This window comes from Oncorhynchus kisutch, linkage group LG28, assembly GCF_002021735.2.
Source record: "Oncorhynchus kisutch isolate 150728-3 linkage group LG28, Okis_V2, whole genome shotgun sequence".
NCBI lineage: Eukaryota > Metazoa > Chordata > Actinopteri > Salmoniformes > Salmonidae > Oncorhynchus > Oncorhynchus kisutch.
In genome coordinates, this window is record NC_034201.2 from 31,504,139 (window position 1) to 31,527,775 (window position 23,637).

Below are 23,637 nucleotides of genomic sequence, written 5' to 3' on the forward strand. Positions count from 1 at the left end.
GATACAGGGTAGGGGGGGTTACTAATGCATACCTCTGTCCACGTTGGCCCTCAGTGAGGTCAGCATCCCTTCCGACACCAGGGTCTTGTACAGCGCCCCCTTGCAGCTTCTCTCAGACTTTCTGGAGCCACACCCCTCTGCGTTGGCCTCTAGTTCCCTCTCCCCAACTTTGTGCTTGATGTGCGGGGGGCTGGGAGGGGAGGTGGGATCCTCTGTGCTGCCGCTAATATTGGCCTCCTTAGCCTCTATCTTGGGGCTTGCTGGATTCACCACCGTCTCCACTGTCAATGGAAGCTCTGTGCGTCCATCGTCCTCTTTGTCCTTTACATTTCTCTCATCTTCCTTAGCCTTCAGGGGCCTCTTGGCTTTGGGCTTGGCCCTCTTTTTGGGTGAGCTGGACTCTACCAGAATGGTAACGGCGGCGGTGCGAGCCTTCTTCTTGGGCATATCCTCCTCGGCATCGCCCCAGGCCCCTTTAGCCACGGCTTCGATAGTGTAGAAGAGGCTCTCCAACTCCGACTCGGATGAAGGTCGCTTCTTGAAGGTCTTTTTGGGTGAGCCGGGACCAGGGCTCTTGTCTTTGTCCACCACTTTGGGCGGCTCTCTGGTGCTGGCGTCTTTCTTCCTTTTGATTATGGCTGCTTGGCCTCTGAGCAGCAGGAGACTAGCATCGGTCGGCATGGAGGAAGATGGGGGAAAGGAGAGAGGAAGATCAGGGGTGTTGTCCCCAGCCTCCTCTACCACAGTCTCAGTTTTGATGTGTGGGGTGCAGGTATCGTCCTGTGTCTCCATCTTCCCTGCCTCGGAGGCCAAGCACATCTACACAAAACAAAACAGTTCACATGCAATCTTTGGACAATAAAATCGCTGAGTTGCGTGGAGGATTAAACTACCAACGGGACATTAAAAACGAACATCTTATGCTTCACGGAGTCGTGGCTGAACGACGACAGCATACAGCTGGCTGGTTATATGATGTACCGGCAGGATAGAACAGCGGTGTCTGGTAAGACAAGGGGCGGCAGTCTATGTATTTTTGTATACAACAGCTGGTGCATAATATCTAAGGAAGTCTTGAGCTATTGCTCACCTGAGGTAGAGTATCTTATGATAAGCTGTAGACCACACTACCTACCGAGAGAGTTTTCATCTGTATTCTTTGTAGCTCTTGTACATACCACCACAGTCAGAGGCTGGCACTAAGACAGATTTGAATGAGCTGTATTCTGCCATAAGCAAATAAGAAAACGCTCACCCAGGCGGCACTCCTAGTAGCCAGGGACTTTAATACAGGAAACTTAAATACGTTTTAACCACATTTCTATCAGCATGTTAAATGAGCGACCGGAGGGAAAATAACAAGATGCTTCTAAACGTCTTCTACCCCCAAACCATAAGACTCCTGAACATCTAGTCAAATGGCTACACAGACTATTTGCAGTGCACTCCCCCTTTACACCACTGCTACTCTGTTGTCATCTATGCATAGTCACTTTAATAACCCTACCTACATGTACATACTACCTCAAATAACCGGTGCCCTCGCTCATTGATTCTGTATCAGTACACCCCTGTATATAGTATTGCTAATGTTATTTTACTGATGCTTTTTAATTACTTGTTACTTTAATTTATTATTCTTGTCTGTATTTTTTAAAACTGCATTGTTGGTTAGGGGCTCGTAAGTAAGCATTTCACTGTAAGGTGAAATTTGGCGCATTGTATTCGGCACATGTGACTATTAAAATTTGATATGAAACTAACATTTCAGTAGTCACATCGATGTGAAAGTGCTGGAGCTACCTATGAATCATTTCGACTGTAGGGTATTTCAAGAGTTCAATAGTTTCAAAATGGACTTAAATGGAACCTTAATGAGGGAGGGCCTGCAGTACCTCAGCAAGCTGGAAGAGAGCGGACTGGCCACACTGCTTTCCCTCTGGTGCAGTCGACTGGCTCGAATCAGAGGAGATCTGCTTTGATACACAACAGAGGAGAATTAGACAATACATCATAAAAGACAATACAACAGCATTATAGAGTATGTAGTAGTGTGGAGTGGCAGACTTGAGACAGTGTAAGGACTATACCTCTGCCAGTTGAAAAAGAGGGGACTTGACATTGGCAGTGGGTACGTCAGGCTTTCCCTGCTGTGAGGTTCCAGACCACATCTGAGGAAAAAGGTGAATGAGAAAATGGATAAGATCCTGGGCTTATGCATGTTCATATTTGTGACTTGTATATTTGTACTAAACAGTATAGTATGGTTATTAGAGAGTAAATGCTTTCATTTGTGCCCTCCCTTAAGGCATACCCGCACTGGGAATAGCCAATAGTGTCAGTATTTTAATTTTGTTGTTGTGGATTTCAGTAAGCAGGAAGATACCGCACTCAGTTTAAAAACAAACTACTTAAGAGTGCATTACAATAGCATGTAGAATGATTAAAGTCCGTATATATGCAAGTATGCTTAGCAGTTGGCAGATCGCCTATAAAAATGTTACAGGCCAATAACATTGAGCTAAATCATGTGTAGACAAGCCTTTCCCTGAGAATACCCACTTCAGCCTGGTCCCCCCAACTTAAGGGCTTCCCTTTGCCCGCTGTGTCCATTAAACTCGGCTGACGCGTGTTGGAAGAGATCTGAAAAGGGACACAATTGAGGGTTGGCTGAGCCATTTAAACAGGAATGAGCCTCACTTCCTTGTGCCACCATTTTAGGGAATGGTATAATTTCATGTGATGTTTTGGTTATTGTAAGAGCAAACCAAACCATTTATATGCAAATAGACAATACATCTAATGTAGGCTATTTTCGATACACATGCGCATATAGGCAAATCTATAAACTGTTGTATCAGAGGGTATTTGCCGTAACAGCCCTATGTAATAGTTACAAGAGGTTCAAGAGAAAACATTCCCATTTCAGGTGGTTTTACCTCAGCAAGTTGGAATAGGGAGGATTTATCAGGGTACTTAGTGACATCTGTGGCTCCAGATTGTGATGAGCTGGAGGAAATCTGTGGAGGTTCAATTCACACATTCAGCATAAACATTTGAATAATGTGATCTTCAAATTTGTATCTCACAGTGCTTTTACAACACGTGAGAATTACTTAAGTGCCTCAGATATATTTCCACTAAAACTATGATTTCTAGATTAAAATTGTGCTACAACAACAAGGATAAACTCACTAGACTGGGTCTTTTCATAAATTGTCTCAAAGACCCTTAGATAACCCTCTGAAGTCCTCTGGTGGTTAATTTTTGCACTACAGTCCAGGATATAGTGGATATGACATGACATACCTCTCTGGCAGTAAGGGCATGCTCCCCAGCCAACAGTAGCATGCTTAGGCCACCCATCTTCGTGGGATCTGGGAAGGCACAAAATAAAAGCTAGTTAGGATATATTTTTACAAATTTGACATTCATTTAGTGGCAGCTATGCCGAGACATGACATATTTTATTAGCCTTTTTACCAGAAATGGAAACTTGACGCACCTGCCATGGCGAAATTAAGCTGTGGTGTGCTGTCAGTCTTGGGCAGTTTCTTGGCAGTGGCACAGCCCTTAGGGGAGTTGGAAGGGAAGGACCACACTTTATTGCGGGTGTTGCTGACAGTGTGGCAGGGGCTCTTGACTGGCTTGTTGGTGGCAGGGCACCACTTGTAGCCCGGGTTAGCCTTCATGAAGGCATCCTTGTACTGGAAAACGACAACGCCAGAAAGGTTATCAGCAAAAGCACACAGGAAATAATACATACTATAGCAAAATGCAGCATTTACTGAAAAACACAGTGGAGGCTCAGAGGAGGATGGGGAGGACCTTCCTACACAGTGAATTTGATAGAAATTGTGAAACATAGATTAAACTATAATAATAAATATGAAATAATATTATACATCAAACATACATACATGTATACACGTCACCAAATAATCAATGAAAAAAAACACTGTTTTGCAATGAAGGTCTACAGTAGCCTTAACAGCACCTTCTAGGGTAGCCGGAGGGGATTTTCCATCCTCATCTGGGTACATTGAATCCAATACAAAACCTAGGAGGCTCATGGTTCTCACCCCCTCCCATAGACTTACATTCCTCATGAAGCTGGTTGAGAGAATTCCAAGAGTGTGCAAAGCTGTCATCAAAGCAAAGGGTGACTACTCTCTGTTCCAGACGTCCTAGACGACCAATTCTCATAGCTTTTAGCTGTACCCTTATCCTACTCGTCCTCTGTTCCTCTGGTGATGTAGAGGTGAATCCAGGCCCTGCAGTGCCTAACTCCACTCCTATTCCCCAGGCGCTCTCTTTTGATGACTTCTGTAACCGTAATAGCCTTGGTTTCATGCATATTAACATTAGAAGCCTCCTCCCTAAGTTTGTTTGATTCACTGCTTTAGCGCACTCTGCCAACTCGGATGTCCTAGCCGTGTCTGAATCATGGCTTAGGAAGACCACCAAAAACTCAGAAAATCTCCATCCCTATCTACAACATTTTCAGACAAGATAGAACGACCAAAGGGGGCGGTGTTGCAATCTACTGCATCCGTAATGGGTCAGCGGTCAAACGACCTCAACTCATCACTGTCAAACGCTCCCTGAAACACTTCAGTGAGCAGGCCTTTCTAATCGACCTGGCCCGGGTATCCTGGAAGGATATTGACCTCATCCCGTCAGTAGAGAATGCCTGGTTATTTTTTTAATGCCTTCCTCACCATCTTAAATAAATTTAGAACCACGAACAGATATAGCCCTTGGTTCTCTCCAGACCTGACTGCCCTTAACTTCTTCGATATAGGGGGCGCTCTTTTAATTTTTGGATAAAAAACGTTCCCGTTTTAAACAAGATATTTTGTCACGAAAAGATGCTCGACTATGCATATAATTGACAGCTTTGGAAAGAAAACACTCTGACGTTTCCAAAACTGCAAAGATATTGTCTGCAAAGACACTTTCTGTCGTTTCCCCAAGGTGTCTGCAGCATTGTGACGTATTTGTAGGCATATCATTGGAAGATTGACCATTTTACACTACATCTACCAGGTGCTCGCTTGGTGTCCTCCGTCGCAATTATTGCGTAATCTCCAGCTGCGTGTATTTTTCCATTTGCTTCAGAGGAGAAACCCAACTGCCACGAATGATTTATCATCGAATAGATATGTGAAAAACACCTTGAGGATTGATTCTAAACAACGTTTGCCATGTTTCTGTCGATATTATGGAGTTAATTTGGAAAAAAGTTTGGCGTTGTAATGACTGAATTTTCAGGTCTTTTTCTTAGCCAAACGTGATGAACAAAACGGAGCGATTTCTCCTACACAAATAATATTTTTGGAAAAACTGAACATTTGCTATCTAACTGAGAGTCTCCTCATTGAAAACATCCAAAGTTCTTCAAAGGTAAATTATTTTATTTGAATGCTTTTCTTGTTTTTGCGAAAATGTTGCCTGCTGAATGCTAGGCTTAATGCTATCAATACTCTTACACAAATGCTTGTGTAGCTATGGTTGAAAAGCATATTGTGAAAATCTGAGATGACAGTGTTGTTAACAAAAGGCTAAGCTTGTGAGTGAATATATTTCTTTCATTTCATTTGCGATTTTCATGAATAGTTAACGTTGCGTTATGGTAATGAGCTTGAGGCTATGATTACGCTCCCGGATACGGGATTGCTCGACGCAAGAAGTTAACTTCTCTAGGGTAAGGGGCAGCATTCGGAATTTTGGATGAAAAGCATGCCCATATTAAACTGCCTCCTACTCAAGCCCAGAAGATATGATATGCATATAATTGGTAGATTTGGATAGAAAACACTAAAGTTTCCAAAACTGTTAAAATAGTGTCTGTGAGTATAACAGAACTGATTTGGCAACCTGAGAAAAGTAAGTAGTAAGTAGGTTTATTTTTAGTTTTGTATTTTTCAATTCAATGCCATTACAGTATCCATTGACTTAGGACTCAAATTGCAGTTTCTATGCCTTCCACTAGATGTCAACAGTCTTTAGAAATTGTTTCAGGCTTGTATTCTGAAAAATGAGGGAGTAAGAGCAGTCGGAATGAGTGGACCCTACCGTGTCAAAGAGCTTTTTCATGCGCGCGACCGAGACAGTGCCTTTCTTGTTTACCTTTTATATTGACAATGTTATTGTCCGGTTGAAATATTATCGATTATTTAGTCTAAAAACAACCTGAGGATTGAATATAAACATCGTTTGACATGTTTCTATGAACTTCACAGATACAATTTGGATTTTTTTGTCTGCCTGTTTTGACTGCGTTTGAGCCTGTGGATTACTGAAGAAAACGCGCAAACAAAAAGGAGGTTTTTGGATATAAAGAGACTATCGAACAAAAGGAACATTTATTGAGTAAATTAATGTCTTCTGAGTGCAACCATATGAAGATCATCAAAGGTAAGGAATTAATTTTCTCTATTTCTGACTTGTGTAACTCTTTTACTTGGCTGGTTACTGTTTGTAATGACTTGTCTGCTGGGTTGTGTTCTCAAATAATCGTAAGGTATGCTTTCGCCGTAAAGCATTTTTTAAATCTGACACCGTGGTTGGATTCACAAGAAGTTAATCTTTAAACCTATGTAAAATATGTTTTGTTTTATGAATTTTTACAATGAGTATTTCTGTATTTGAATTTGGCACTCTGCTAGCGTCCCACATACCCTAGAGAGGTTAACCAACACAAAAACATCCTATGGCGTTCTGCATTAGCATCAAACAGCCCTTATGATATGCAACTTTTCAGGGAAGTTAGAAACCAATATACACAGGCAGTTAGAAAAGCCAAGGCTAGCTTTTTCAAGCAGAAATTTGCTTCCTGCAACACAAACTCAAAAAAGTTCTGGGACACTGTAAAGTCCATGGAGAATAAGAACACCTCCTCCCAGCTGCCCACTGCACTGAGGATAGGAAACTGTCACCACCGATAAATCCACTATAATTGAGAATTTCAATTAGCATTTTTCTACGGCTGGCCATGCTTTCCACTTGGCTACCCCTACCCCGGTGAACAGTACTACACCCCCCACAGCAACTCGCCCAAGCCTTCCCCATTTCTCCTTCTCCCAAATCCTGTCAGCTCATGTTTTGAAAGAGCTGCAAAATCTGGACCCCTACAAATCAGCCGGGCTAGACAATCTGGACCCTTTCTTTCTAAAATTATCTGCAGAAATTGTTGCAACCCCTATTACTAGCCTGTTCAACCTTTTTTGTGTCGTCTGAGATTCCGAAAGATTGAAGAGGGGGATGACCGCGGCAGCTTTCCAAAGGGGGTGACACTCTAGACCCAAACTGCTACAGACCTATATCTATCCTACGCTGTCTTTCTAAAGTCTTCGAAAGCCAAGTTAACAAACAGATTACCCACCATTTTGAATCCCACCGTACCTTCTCCGCTATGCAATCTGGTTTCAGAGCTGGTCATGGGTGCACCTCAGCTACGCTCAAGGTCCTAAACGACATCCTAACCGCCATCGATAAGAGACATTACTGTGCAGCCGTATTCATTGACCTGGCCAAGGCTTTCGACTCCGTCAATCACCACATCCTCATTGGCAGACTCGATGGCCTTGGGTTCTCAAATGATTGCCTCGCCTGGTTCACCAACTACTTCTCTGATAGAGTTCAGTGTGTCAAATCGGAGGGCCTATTGTCTGGACCTCTGGCAGTCTCTATGGGGGTGCCACAGGGTTCAATTCTTGGGCCGACTCTCTTCTCTGTATACATCAATGATGTCGCTCTTGCTACTGGTGAGTATCTGATCCACCTCTACGCAGATGACACCATTCTGTATACTTCTGGCCCGTCTTTGGACACTGTGTTTATAACCCTCCAGGGAAGCTTCAATGCCCTACAACTCTCCTTCCGTGGCCTCCAACTGCTCTTAAATACAACTAAAACTAAATGCATGCTTTGCAATCGATCACTGCCTGCACCTGCCCGCCCGTCCAGCATCACTACTCTGGACGGTTCAGACTTAGAATATGTGGACAACTACAAATACCTAGGTGTCTGGTTAGACTAAACTCTCCTTCCAGACTCACATCAAACATCTCCAATCCAAAGTGAAATCTAGAATTGGCTTCCTATTTCGCAACAAAGCATCCTTCACTCATGCTTCCAAACATACCCTCGTAAAACTGACCATCCTACCGATCCTCGACTTCGGCGATGTCATTTACATAATAGCCTCCAATACCCTACTCAATCATTTGGATGCAGTCTATCACAGTGCCATCCGTTTTGTCACCAAAGCCCCATATACTACCTACCACTGCGACCTGTTGGCTGGCCCTCGCTTCACACGTCGTCAAACCCACTGGCTCCAGGTCATCTACAAGACCCTGCTAGGTAATGTCCCCCCTTATCTCAGCTCGCTGGTCACCATAGCAGCACCCACCATAGCAGCACACACTCCAGCAGGTATATCTCTCTGGTCACCCCCAAAACCAATTTCTCCTTTGGCGCCTCTCCTTCCAGTTCTCTGCTGCCAATGACTGGATCTAATTACAAAAATCTCTGAAACTGGAAACACTTATCTCCCTCACTAGCTTTAAGCACCAGCTGTCAGAGCAGCTCACAGATTACTGCACCTGTACATAGCCCATCTATAATTTAGCCCAAACAACTACCTCCTCGCCTACTGTATTTATTTATTTTTCTCCTTTGCACCCCATTATTTCTACTTATTATTATTATTTTTATTATTATTATTCCACTGCAAATCGACCATTCCAGTGTGTTACTTGCTATATTGTATTTACTTCGCCAACATGGCCTTTTTTTTTGCCTTTACCTCCCTTATCTTACCTCACTTGCTCTCATTGTAAATATACTTATTTTTCTACTGTATTATTGACTGCATGTTTGTTTTACTCCATGTGTAACTCTGTGTTGTTGTATGTGTCGAACTGCTTTGCTTTATCTTGGCCAGGTCACAAATGTAAATGAGAACTTGTTCTCAACCTGCCTACCTGGTTAAATAAAAAGTGAAATAAAAATATATAAATAAATAACTTTGAAGAATCGTTTAACACTTTTTTGGTTCCTACATGATTCCATGTGTTATTTCATAGTTTTGATGTCTTCACTATTATTCTGCAATGTAGAAAATAGTAAAAATAATGAAAAACCCTTGAATGAGTAGGTGTGTCCAAACTTTTGACTGGTACTAATATATATATATATATATATATATAATATATATATATGCACATAGTGGGGCAAAAATCACATTGTAGGATTTTTAATGAATTTATTTGCAAATTATGGTGGAAAATAAGTATTTGGTCAATAACAAAAGTTTCTCAATACTTTGTTATATATCATGTACTGGCTTAAGCAGGGGAACACATCTGGCACTGCAGGATTTGAGTCCCTGTCGGCGTAGTGTGTTACTGGTGGTAGGCTTTGTTACTTTGGTCCCAGCTCTCTGCAGGTTATTCACTAGGTCCCCCCGTGTGGTTCTGGGATTTTGCTCACCGTTCTTGTGATCATTTTGACCCCACGGGGTGAGATCTTGCGTGGAGCCCCAGATCAAGGGAGATTGTCAGTGGTCTTGTATGACTTCCATTTCCTAATAATTGCTCCCACAGTTGATTTCTTCAAACCAAGCTGCTTACGGATTGCAGATTCAGTCTTCCAGCCTGGTGCAGGTCTACAATTTTGTTTCTGGTGTCCTTTGACAGCTCTTTAGTCTTGGCCATAGTGGAGTTTGGAGTGTGACTGTTTGAGGTTGTGGACAGGTGTCTTTTATACTGATAACAAGTTCAAACAGGTGCCATTAATACAGGTAACGAGTGGAGGACAGAGGAGCCTCTTAAAGAAGAAGTTACAGGTCTGTGAGAGCCAGAAATCTTGCTTGTTTGTAGGTGACCAAATACTTATTTTCCACCATAATTTGCAAATAAATTCATTAAAAATCCTACAATGTGATTTTTTTCTTCTCTTTTTGTCTGTCATAGTTGTAGTGTACCTATGATGAAAATTACAGGGCTCTCTCATATTTTTAACTGGGATAACTTGCACAATTGGTGGCTGACTAAATACTTTTTTGCCCCACTGTATGTCTCTTGTTTGAGCTGTTGAATAGCAACTGAATCATTTTGCACGCCCAATTTTTCAATTTTTGATTTGTTAAAAAAATTGAAATATCCAATAAATGTCGTTCCACTTCATGATTGTGTCCCACTTGTTGTTGATTCTTCACAAAACAATACAGTTTTATATCTTTATGTTTGAAGCCTGAAATGTGGCAAAAGGTCGCAAAGTTCAAGGGGGCCGAATACTTTCGCAAGGCACTGTATGTTAGCTAGTTGGCTTAGACTGTCCAACACAGCAACTCTTCCAAGTCAAGTTAAGCTTTGGTTTTATACATTTATTAACTACTAAATGTACACTCACTGTACTGTGTGATTGTGCACATGGATTGGATGTTTACTAACACGATAGTTAAACTGTTGACTATAACGTTATGGTGACAAAAATGGTGACAAAAATGTAGGCTGTGTAGTGGTTATGGTATGAAGGTTTGGCTTGGGGAAGTTTTTGTGACTGGTCACAGACAGCTGTTGTGTTGTGCACTGAAGTCCACAAGCAATGGGAAAAGGTAAGAGAAGAGTGTATCATCTCTTTTCGCATCTATGCAATGAGCTAAGTGATGATGCTGTATGTGGCTGCTATGAAAGTGAACTGTGTGTGGAGTTGATCAGGGGTGTATTCATTCTAACGATTCTGTTGAAAAATATGGAAGCAAATGGAATGAAACGTGGAGGGACCTACCTGAATTTGTTTTAGTTCCAAAACGTAACTGGTTGGACTAACGATTACACCCCAGATCAGCCAAGAGTATGAAAGGTGGTATTAAATGTGTCACTGTCTGTCACGTTAAATACTCCCAATTTTTCTCTCGACTTGTGTACCTGTTATAAATGTTCCTTTGTAGGCTAGTTTGTAGCAACCTCATGACGGGTATAGGGCAAATTTGAGTATCATGTAGTAGCCTAAACCTATCGATGCTACATTGAGCTGGGAGAATGGAATATAAAAGCCAGTCATCCAATATGCTGTAATAGAAATAAGATCATGCTCATAAAAAAAAACAATCGTCCTCCCTAATCTTAAAAGTCACCGACCGCCACTGCTGAAGAAGTGTTACATAACAGAACATTCATATTTGGCTGGACTTCATTTGCATAGAGACAATCCAAAACAAGCTACAGTAGACTCATTCAGTAGTGTGCATACATTGTCGCTTTAGTTTCATGACCTATAAAAGGTAATGCATGTCTTACATGTCTTAGTATGGCTACGACACTCCAGTTACAAATGAGTTTGATTGTGATCCTGTGTTGTAACTCTTGATCAGCTTCAGGGTTAATTCTATCTGAATTCTAAATCAAATTATATTGTTTGCTTAGAGAAACAGTAAGGGGTGAACCCTAACATGCTGACCACACCGCTCGTGTCATGTGCGCAGCAAAATAAATGTACACATATGCTTACACGTACAATCATTGCACCCACACTGCTTGCACACATCACTGAGCGTCTGCGTAGACAGGCGCTAAAATAGAACTTGGTTCTATTTGTGACGCTTCACAAGCTGCAAGTCCCGCCTCTCCCTTCTCCTCATTGGTTTTTAGGAGCATATACCCACGTGGGTGATTGAAAGATGAACTGAGGTCCACACTCCAGTTCAGTTGGTGGTGGTGGTAATGCACCCAAAAGTTGGTTGCAGGGCTTCCCGAGTGGCGCAGTGCTCTAGCTGTGCCACTAGAGATTCTGGGTTCGAGTCCAGGCTCTGTCGCAGCCGGCCGCGACCGGGAGGCCCATGGGGCGTCGCACAATTGGCCCAGCGTCGTCCGGGTTAGGGAGATACCCTTGTCTCATCGCGCACTAGCGACTCCTGTGGCGGGCCGTGCGTAGTGCACGCTGACACGGTCGCCAGGTATGACACATTGGTGCGGCTTGATTCTGGATTGGATGGGAATTGTGTCAAGAAGCAGTGCGGCTTGGTTGGGTTGTGTTTCGGAGGACGCATGGCTCTCGACCTTCGCCTCTCCCGAGTCCGTACGGGAGTTGCAGCGATGAAACAAGACTGTAACTACTACCAATTGGACACCACAAAATTGGAGAGTAAAAAAAGGGGTGAAAAATACAACATTCTTTTTTTAAAATTGGTTGCCAACCGCCATATAAAGTCCAAAGAATAAGAAGCCTGAAGGAGATATATCTACAAACAAACTCTGTTTACCCTTTTATCTGTGGATTAATTGTCAGAGTGGAGGACCTTGTGCATTTCATGTAAGATAACAACCCAATGTTTAAATCCCAGGAAAAACTAGCTAGCAACAGCAAGCTAGCTAGCTAAATCGCCATAAATGTTTAATGCTTTTCGACTTGTCTCCAACATTAATATAGTTGTGTGTCCTGATCGCATCTGGTGTGGGTGGCCAAAATCAACATATGCAATGGTGAGCGAGCGGTCTGGTCAGCATGCATCTTAAGAAAATGTTCACTTAGTCATCATGCATTGATATCACGGGGAGACTAAGTGAACATTTTACTGAATTGGTTAGAATTCGCACCTAAGAGAATAAGAGACGTTTGACAATTCCAGAACTGGATTTTGGTGATGCTCACCTCCTTGGCCATGTCAGTGTACTTCTGTTTCTCTTTGGGCTCCAGCACGGCCCACCAATCAGCCAAGATCTTGGTGGCACCGCGGTTGTCCAGCCGAGGGTGTTCCTGCCTCACCAGCGATCGGTGGCGCTTGCAGAAAAGCAGGAAGGCATTCATGGGCCGGCGGGCCCGCTGCTCTGAAGAGTCCTCTTCCCCCTCCGGGGGCCCCCCGCATGGCACCTTCGGCCCCCGGGTCTCCCTAACCAACAATGGCTCCTGTGGACAGACGCATCAGTGATAGACGTTTTAATCTACATCATCACTACCCCCACCACCATTATTATCATAACAATGGTTAGGCTCTATTTTATAGTGCTGATTCAGTTGATATCAATTTGGAAGTAATTCAGAAATGCGTTTTATACTGAACAAAAATATAAAAACAATTTTCATTTTACTGAGCTACAGTTCATATTAGTAAATCAGTCAATTAGATTAAGGCATATGGATTTCACATGCCTGGGCAGGAGTGCAGCCATAGCATAGCCCACCCACTAGGGAGCCAGGCCCAGCCAATCGGAATTTGTTTTTTCCCCCACAAAAGTGCATCATTACAGACAGAAATACTCCTCAGCATCCCCCAACCCCCCCTCAGACGATCCCACAGGTGAACAAGTCGGATGTGGAGGTCCTGGGCTGGCATGGTTACATGTGGTCTGCGGTGGCTAGGCCGGTTAGGTGTACTGCCAAATACTCTAAAACCACATTGGAGGCAGCTTATGGTAGAGAAATTAACATTAAATTCTCTGGCAACAGCTCTGGTGGACATTTCTGCAGTCAACATGCCAATTGTACACTACCTCAAAACTTGAGACATCTGTGGCATTGTGTTGTGTGGCATACTCCACATTTTAAAGTGCATTGTCCCCACCACAAGGTGCACCTGTGTAATAAGCATGCGGTTTAATCAGCTTCTTGATATGCCATACCTGTCAGGGATGTAAACACATTTGTGCACAACATTTGAGAAAAACAACTTTTTGTGTATATGGAGCATTTCTTGGAGGTTTTATTTCAGCTCATGAAACATGGTACCAACACTTTACATGTTGTGTTTATATTTTTGTTCAGTGTATTTTTTTTTTTATATCATAGAAAATTAAAGTGAATACTTCTAGACTACATACTTAGTTATAAAAATTATGTGTGTTTTAGAAATTCAAATGTTCAAATCATATTTTCGACATGGTATTTCTGCCCCCACAGCCAGGCAGGGAGAGATACTTCATAGAGGGGGTAAAGTGACCTTGGCTGGTGGTTCTATACTGGAGTGAGAGGTCACCGCATAATATACAGTGAACTAACAATAGACTGTCGTAAATGTTTCATGGGGCAATAGGCAAGTGGGAATGCAGCCAGAGATGTCCAGAGTTACGTTCAGTAGATCCGAAACTATCCATCTGAACTTGCCCAATAGGAAATGCTCTTTCATTTCAAAACGTACATACTGAACGCAACACCTGCAAAAGAGGACAGTCACCTTCTCTAGTTCTTCTTCGTCCTCCTCTTCCTCCTCCGAAAAGTCCAGGGCCTTCTTGGAGAGTAGCGGGTGCCATTGTAGACACTTGCGCTTGGGCCGCTTGCAGCTCACCTCCACCGGAGGCTCCTTACCCCTTCCTCCACCTTTCATGGCGCTGCCGAGCCTGGAGAGGGGAGAAAGGAAGTTCACTCAGAAACATCTAGACGCTGATCTTTTTTGCTTTTCCCCCACTAATAGGATTGGGTAAGCTGATCCTAGATCTTTACCTAGGGGAAACTTCTCAGGTCTTGTTGAACACTATGATCAATGACTTTGTAAGTAAGCAGCACTATACAAATACATTGGATTGATTACTGACTGAATTCTTTAGTCTCTTGAGCAACTGTTGGTGGTAGGGATAGTGGTAGCGGAGAGTAAAGGTCAAAGGTCATGAAAAGTGATTAGAATACAAGATAGAAGCTAACCTCAAGTACTTCTACAGAAGCAGATGACTCACTGAAGTGTTGCATACCTAGTAGCACTGAAAACTCAGCAGCACTATTTTTAAATGACAAGGTAATTACTAAGAAAATATTGTTTCAGCAATAACCTAAGAATTACTAGTTGTTACACACAATCACACTAGTGATGCACACCCATAACCCACAGTCCACGTGGTTATACAGTGGGGCAAAAACGTATTTACTCAGCCACCAATTGTGCAAGTTCTCCCAGTTAAAAAGATGAGAGGCCTGTAATTTTCATCATAGGTACACTTCAACTATGACAGCCAAAACGAGAAAAAAAATCCAGAAAGTCACATTGTAGGATTTTAATGAATTTATTTGCAAATTATGGTGGAAAATAAGTATTTGGTCACCTACAAACAAGCAAGATTTCTGGCTCTCACAGACCTGTAACTTCTTCTTTAAGAGGCTCCTCTGTCCTCCACTCGTTACCTGTATTAATGGGACCTGTTTGAACTTGTTATCAGTATAAAAGACACCTGTCCACAACCTCAAACAGTCACTCTCCAAACTCCACTATGGCCAAAACCAAAGAGCTGTCAAAGGACACCAGAAACAAAATTGTAGACCTGCACCAGGCTGGGAAGACTGAATCTGCAATAGGTAAGCAGCTTGGTTTGAAGAAATCAACTGTGGGAGCAATTATTAGGAAATGGAAGACATACAAGACCACTGATAATCTCCCTCGATCTGGGGCTCCACGCAAGATCTCACCCCGTGGGGTCAAAATGATCACAAGAACGGTGAGCAAAAATCCCAGAACCACACTGGGGGACCTAGTGAATGACCTGCAGAGAGCTGGGACCAAAGTAACAAAGCCTACCATCAGTAACACACTACGCTGCCAGGGACTCAAATCCTGCAGTGCCAAACGTGTCCCCCTGCTTAAGCCAGTACATGTCCAGGCCCGTCTGAAGTTTGCTAGAGAGCATGTGGATGATCCAGAAGAAGATTGGGAGAATGTCATATGGTCAGATGAAAACAAAATGTAACTTTTTGTTACAACTCAACTCGTCGTGTTTGGAGGACAAAGAATGCTGAGTTGCATCCAAAGAACACCATACCTACTGTGAAGCATGGGGTTGGAAACATCATGCTTTGGGGCTGTTTTTCTGCAAAGGGACCAGGACGACTGATCCGTGTAAAGGAAAGAATGAATGGGGCCATGTATCGTGAGATTTTGAGTGAAAACCTCCTTCCATCAGCAAGGGCATTGAAGATGAAACGTGGCTGCGTCTTTCAGCATGACAATGATCCCAAACACACCGCCCGGGCAACGAAGAAGTGGCTTCATAAGAAGAATTTCAAGGTCCTGGAGTGGCCTAGCCAGTCTCCAGATCTCAACCCCATAGAAAATCTTTGGAGGGAGTGGAAAGTCCGTGTTGCCCAGCAACAGCCCCAAAACATCACTGCTCTAGAGGAGATCTGCATGGAGGAATGGGCCAAAATACCAGCAACAGTGTGTGAAGACTTACAGAAAACATTGGACCTCTGTTATATACCTTTTCTTGGCAATGACAAAGTATTGAGATAAACTTTTGTTATTGACCAAATACTTATTTTCCACCATAATTTGCAAATAAATTAATTTAAAATCCTACAATGTAATTTTATTTTCTCATTTCATCTGTCATAGTTGAAGTGTACCTATGATGAAAATTACATGCCTCTCTCATCTTTTTAAGTGGCAGAACTTGCACAATTGGTGGATGAATAAATACTTTTTTGTCTCACTGTATACATAGGTTGGGCAGGTTAAATAAAGAGGAAAACAATACATTTAAACAAATTCTTGTGCTATTTATATTGATAGGCTAACATTGAGGTTTTTCTTTCATTATTTTTAGGCTGTCTGGCATTAGTGCGAAAGCTTTCTGTAAAGTCTAAACTTTACGCTGTCTGAGTTTAATTCAATAAGAAAATAGCTGCGAAATGGAGAGTTGAAAATAAAGAGCCAGAAAAGTAATGTTTGGGAAAGAGTTTGTGGTGGCAAAAGAGGATGTTGGCAGTGCATATGTTATGTGTGATTGTGAGGTGCTATACAAATTCGACACCAGGCGATGACTTCAAATAAGCCTATGGCATGTCAAGGGTACTGTTGCATACTGTTCAGATGGGTTAAATGGAAACTGAAATCTGGACACTGACTGTAGGTCTATAACCTCTCACAGTCTTAATATTAAGCATTTCTTGCAGTAAAATTCTACACCAAAATGTAAATTTTGACTAGAGGAGTGGAGATTTGAGTTCTCCTTCAGGATCTTGAGATAATGTGAATGCGCAGTTAGATACTCTCTGTAGAGGTGCTATCTTTACCAGCATCATAAAAACTGATAGTAGCCTATTTCCACCACATCATCAATGCATGCAAGCCGAACTGACATTTATCAGAATGTTGGGTCACAGCTTTCTATTTTCTATTTCTTTACAACCGGTCATTTGGAAAATGTATGAAAAAAGTATGAAAATGTATGCACTCTCTACTGCAAGTCACTCTGGATAAGAGTGTGCTAAATGACTAAAATGCTCTACCAACTTAGCCACACGGGACTTCTTCTAGAGCATCATATGACAGAAGAGAAGCTGCATGTATCTAATTATAGGAAATTGATAAACAAAATGTTGGAAATAAGCAGAAACATACAGGACTGGTCGAGAGTTAGGACACCTACTCATTTTTCCATTGTAGAATAATAGTGAAGACATCAAAACTATGAAATAACACATGGAAACATGTAGTAACCAACAAATTGAAATATATTTTATATTTGAGATTCTTCATAGTAGCCACCCTTTGCCTTGATGACAGCTTTGCATTCTCTCAACCAGCTTCATAAGGGAGTCACCTGGAATGCATTTCAATTAACAGGTGGGCCTTGTTAAAAGTTAATTTGTAGAATTTCTTTCCTTAAATGTGTTCAAATAAGCAAAGAGAAACGACAGTCCATCATTACTTTAAGACATGAAGGTTAGTCAATCCGGAACATTTCAAGAACTTTGAGTTTCTTCAAATGTAGTCGCAAAACCCATCAAGCGTTATGACGAAACTGGCTCTCACGAGGACCGCCACAGGAAAGGAAGACCCAGAGTTCTCTGCTGCAGAGGATAAGTTCATTAGAATTACCAGCCTCAGAAATTGGCAATTAACTGCAGCTCTTATTGCAGCCCAAATAAATGCTTAACAAAGTTAAAGTAACAGACACATCAACATCAACTGTTCAGAGGAGACTGCGTGAATCAGGCCTTCATGGTCAAATTGCTGCAAAGAAACCACTAGGACAACAATAAGAATAAAGACTCACTTGGGCCAAGAAACATGAGCAATGGATATTAGAAGACTGTTGGAAATCTGTCTTTCGGTCTGATGAGTCCAAATTGGAGATTTTTGGTTCCAACCACCGTGTCTTTGTGAAGCAGAGTAGGTGAAAGGATGATCTCCGCATGTGCTGTTCCCACCGTGAAGAATGAAGGAGGTGGTGTGATGGTGCTTTGCTGGTGACACATTTATTTAGAATTCAAGGCACACAACCAGCATGGCTACCACAGCATTCTGCAGCAATGCTCCATCCCATCTGGTTTGCGGTTAGTGGGACTATCAATTGTTTTTCAACAGGACAAAGACCCAAAACATACCTCCAGGCTGTGTAGGGGCTATTTGACCAAGAAGGAGAGCGATGGGGTGCTGCATCAGATTACCTGGTCTCCACAATCACCCAACCTCAACCCAATTGAGGATGGTTTGGGATGAGTTGGACCGCAAAGTGAAGGAAAAGCAACCAGCAAATGCTCAGAATATGTGGGAAGTCGTTCCAGGCTGCTGGAAAAGCAATCCAGGTGACTACCTCATGAAGAAGGTTGAGAGACTGCCAAGAGTGTGCAAAGCTGTCATCAAGGCGAAGGGTGGCTACTTTGAAGGATCTAAAATATGTTGATTTGTTAAACACTTTTTTGGTTACTACATGATTCCATCTATGACTGTAGCCTACAGTGCATGGTCTATATTGTCAGGTTAGGGTCAAGTGCTGGCCTCCGATTTTCACTTTATCACATATAGTCGAGTGGTTGCAGATAGGTTAATAGCAATTGCGGGCGGGTACCGGGTGAACAAGCAGCTGACCGAACCACCACTGACGCACACACGCACTTCATTGCCAAGTGGCACTGTGAGAACTAAGACAGCAGTTTGTGTATCTGCTTGGTTGAGGGAAACCAATTACCTGAAACACCCATTTCAGACATCAATCCAATGACATCAAATATGAAAGAATGCTACCGTATGTAAACGGTAGCATTCTCATGGGAATCGAATTTTGGTTCACATTCTGTAGAAAAAAACTATACCTAAGCATGAAAATGTATTCACTAGAAGGTGCTATATTTAGCAATTCCTCCTGCAGGTCTGTAGTAGTAGATGGATCAAACTTCATAAGTTAAAAAAAGTAGTGTTTTTGAATGATTGGTTTACATGCTCAAAGGTTGGAAACCTTAATTATATAATACTACCTAATTAACCTGCAAAAAAACATTGGGGGGGGGGGGTTGATACTTTATCTTACTAAACTATTGCAGGTATGTGTAAGTCATAATCTTAAAAAACCAAGAGGAAATAAAAATTGTTACATGTGCAGTGCCTTCAGAAAGTATTCCTACCCCTCGACTTTTCCACATTTTGTTGTGTTACAGCCTGAACTTAAACATGATCAAATAGATATTTGTCGTCACTGGCCTACACACAATACCCCTAATGTCAAAGTGGAATTATGTTTTCAGATTTTGGGGGGGGAATTCATTAAAAATTAAAAGTCGAAATGTCAATAAATATTCAACCCCTTTGTTATTATTATTATTTATTTATTTTACCTTTATTTAACTAGGCAAGTCAGTTAAGAACAAATTCTTATTTTCAGTGGGTTAACTGCCTGTTCAGGGGCAGAACGACAGATTTGTACCTTGTCAGCTCGGGGGTTTGAACTTGCAACCTTCCGGTTACTAGTCCAACGCTCTAACCACTAGGCTACTCTGCTGCCCCGGTGACAAGCCTAAATTAGTTCAGGAGTAAAAAGGTGCTTAACAAGTGAAATAATTGGATGCATGGTCTCACTCTGTGTGCAATAATAGTGTTTAACATGATTTTTGAATGACTACCTCATTCATCTCTGTACCCCACACATAATTATCTGTAAGATACCGGAGTCAGGCAGTGAATTTCAAACACAGATTCAACCACAAAGAACAGGGAAGTTTACCAATGCTTCATCAAGAAAGGCACATGGGTAAAAAAAAGCAAGCAGACATTGAATATCCTTTTGAGCATGGTAAAGTTATTATTAATGACATTTTATATCAATACACCCATTCACTACAAATATACAGGCGTCCATCCTAACTTAATTGCCGGAGAGGAAGGAAACCGCTCAGGGATTTCACCATGAGGCCAATGGTGACATTAAAACAGTTACAGTTTAATGGCTGTGATGGGAGATAACTGAGGGTGGATCAACAACATTGTAGTTACTCTACAAAACTAACCTTAAATGACAGAGTGAAAAGAAGGAAGCCTATACAGAATAAAACATATTCCAAAACATGCATCCTGTTTGCAATAAGGCACTAAGATAAAACTGCAAAAAGCGTACAAAGCATTGTGTGGCAAATAAAACATCACTAAGTATCACTTCATATTTTCAAACATGGTGGTGGCTGGATCATGCAATGATGGATATGCTTGTCATCGGCAAGGACTGGGGAGTTTTTTAGGATAAAAATAAACTGAAAATCCTAGAGGAAAACTTGGTTCAGTCTGCTTTCCAACAGACAGTGGAAGACAAATTCACCTTTCAGCAGGACAATAACCTAGAACACAAGGCCAAATATACACTGGAGTTGCTTACCAAGATGACATTGAATGTTCCTCCGTAGCCTAGTTACAGTTTTGACCTAATTAAGCTTGAAAAATCGATGGCAAGATTTGAAAATGTCTGTCTAGCAATGATCAACAACCACCTTGACAGAGCTGGAAGATTTTTTAAAAGAATAAATGAGCAAATATTGTACAATCCAGGTGTGTAAAGCTCTTAGAGATTTACCCAGAAACATAGAAATCAGAATGTTTCAGATTAAAATAACATACTGAACAATATGTGTTATTAAATGTACTAACTATAAGCTTCTGCTGCACTATACTACAATTGTGCAGATTCTAGTTTCCACCTTCATCCTTTGCCTATACTAACAGTATTGCAAACTTGTTTTGTTCCTAATGTTAACAAAAAGCTGTCTGTGTCATGAGATTTTTATGATGCTTCATTATAAATAACTACACAATTGGTGACTTATTTTTTAATATATGGTATTGTTGTCAATTTTAATTTAGAAATGACCAGTGATCCATATTTCAAATTAAATAATTTACTACCAATTCTTAAACAAGGCTAACCCTCTTCTGCACTATGCATAATTCCTAAATATATGCCTAAATAACATAACCAAAATACAAATAAATCCTGAACTATGTGGACTGTAGGAATAAATGTGGTACCTACGGAGAACAAGCATCTGTGAAACTGCAAATGTAGTGTCAAGACATTATGTGGGAATTCCTGAGTTCAACAGCAGATAAACCATAGAAGATAATACTCTGAAACAGTATTTTGCCCATCCCCGGACAGGCTTGGGTAGAACAGGCATTTGACAGGCATCTCAGAGGTTGCACTGCACCAAGAGCCCAGCGTCGAGCCTTCTTGTGAGCAAACTCATTTATGTCTTTAAAGTTCAATTTTCTAGCTAACTGATTTTCAATTGAAAGGATGGCAAGGCTGTTCAACCTGTCTTGGCACATTGTAGATCTTAGATAGTTCTTTATAAGTTTCAACTTACTGAAGACACGTTCACCTCCATTAACTGTTACAGGCATTGTACAGAAGATTCGCAGAGTATGCACACTTCTCCAAAAAATGCTCTGTAGCTGCATCTTGTGGATGGCATTTAGGAGCTCTACAGGAGAAAGACCATCTGAAAAAGTGGCACCATATAATGTCTTTAGATGTCACACTTCATTTTCAAATCCATCTGTGAGATATTTGTAGTACTTGTTTCTCAATTCGTGGCAAGATACACATTTTCCTAAATGTAAGTATTGGTGAAACTCCTCGCATGTAGCTGCAATCGTGTGGAGTCGCATGTCCAAATTTCTGATTATACTATCCAGAGCCACATAAAACAGTGTGTTACGAAATCCAGTGTCTGACATCTGTTATTTGCTATGTCATCTTCAGTCTCATCAGGGAAACATCATTTTTTCTGGTGGTTCCTCTGTTCACTGTGAAACTGAGTAGATCCACCCATTTCATTTGCCACCATGGAGGCTTCTGCCAGAACAGTGTCCCATTGATTATGCAGAGCCTGTATTTCTTCCTGTAGTGCCTTAATGTGAGCTGCTTCAGTGTCCAGAGAAATATTTCCTGACTGAAGAATTAGGCTTCTATTCTCAATACACTGCAAAACTTTTACCCAGAAAGTGAGCAGGAAGATTGCCTTGAAAGACATGAAGTAGCTTTTCAGACCTTTTGCTTCGTTTGTCAGGCAGCAAGAAGCATGTCTAGGGCCTTGATGATCGACAGTAATGAGTTGCCACTAGTTGGACCACAGCAATACGCGCACTCCATTGCGTGTCTGAAAGGCGGTTAAGACAGCAGACAGTATTTTCCTTGAGAATGGCCCATCACTCTGGTCTGGCACTGAACAGATTGTGAAGATGATTCACAAAAGTTGATACTTCTGGGCACGACTGAGCTGCATGTACACCCACAAGAATAAGAGTATGGGAAGGGCACCGGGCTATGGTGAAGCTCATATAATTAAATATGGACTTTATAATAACTCTGACTAGTGGTCAGAGGTTTGCTCTGGTTTGCTCTCTCATGATTTGGTAATACAGGACATTTCCACGACAATATAAAGAGACTTTATCGAACAAAAGGAACATTTATTGAATAAATGAATGTCTTCTGAGTGCAACCATATGAAGATCATCAAAGGTCAGTGATTAATTTTCTCTCTATTTCTGACTTGTGTAACTCTTCTTCTTGGCTGGTTACTGTTTGTAATGATTTGTCTGATGGGCTATATTCTCAAATAATTGTACGGTATGCTTTCGCCGTAAAGCATTTTTTAAATCTGACACCGTGGTTGGATTCACAAGAACTTAATCTTTAAACCTATGTAAAAGAGTTGATTATTTTCTGAATTGTTATAATGAGTATTTATATATTTGACTTTGGCGCTCTGCAATCTCACTGGATGTTGGCCAGGTGGGACGCAATTGTCCCACATACCCTAGAGAGGTTAACACTGATGTGAAAAAACGATGTCAAAGCTGACTTGCATACCTATATAAACGTAGATACATGATGTAATGACGCCACGTAAAATGTTGCACTACACGTGCAAAACAGCATTCCTAACCTAGAGCCCACAATGTCTGCTGTGCGGATTGAGCAGTCAACAAGTTGAGCATTCATTTGAAAGAGTAAGAACATTTCAGCGTGACAACTCAAAGGCGAAATCCATTAACGCCAGGATAATGGAATTCAATGCCCTTGACAATCAACCGTTCTCTGTCGTGGGTGATGTTGGCTTTCGCGACTGTTCGAGCACTGGTACACACTAACTTTACCAAGTGCGCTATTGTTCAGATGTTGCCCTACCAGAGTTACACAGTAATAGCATCACTGCTATTAGCTCACAACATACTATGGAATGCTGTTCGGGTCTTTGCGTGTCAAAAAGGATACACGTCAAATAACACTTTCACAATAACACTATTTGACACGTTAAATAACACAGTTCTATTATAGAATGTTGTGTGTTCTTGAATTTGCACGTGCAAGCCAAGCGCCACCACTACTATCAGTAGCACTGTCAAAGCTGTACAAAAAACAAGCAAACACC

At 41.6% G+C, this 23,637-nt stretch overlaps 1 protein-coding gene across 5 annotated transcripts in view; it reads right to left on the minus strand.

The window, feature by feature from the left end:
- LOC109872639 (HMG box transcription factor BBX) overlaps window positions 1-23,637 on the minus strand; it is a 45,132-nt gene that overhangs the window by 9,017 nt on the left and 12,478 nt on the right. For 3 of the 5 annotated variants that reach the window (XM_020463945.2, XM_020463947.2, XM_020463946.2), the window contains exons 3-11: window positions 14,183-14,345; window positions 12,664-12,918; window positions 3,506-3,707; window positions 3,310-3,377; window positions 2,940-3,020; window positions 2,563-2,643; window positions 2,091-2,171; window positions 1,896-1,976; window positions 33-819 (exon numbers count right to left, since the gene is read on the minus strand). In XM_020463945.2, the coding sequence (XP_020319534.1) occupies window positions 33-819; window positions 1,896-1,976; window positions 2,091-2,171; window positions 2,563-2,643; window positions 2,940-3,020; window positions 3,310-3,377; window positions 3,506-3,707; window positions 12,664-12,918; window positions 14,183-14,332 (1,786 nt within the window). In that variant the 5' untranslated portion in view covers window positions 14,333-14,345. The remainder of the gene's footprint in view (window positions 1-32; window positions 820-1,895; window positions 1,977-2,090; window positions 2,172-2,562; window positions 2,644-2,939; window positions 3,021-3,309; window positions 3,378-3,505; window positions 3,708-12,663; window positions 12,919-14,182; window positions 14,346-23,637) is intronic. The other 2 variants (XM_020463948.2, XM_031807895.1) reach the window with 1 other exon arrangement.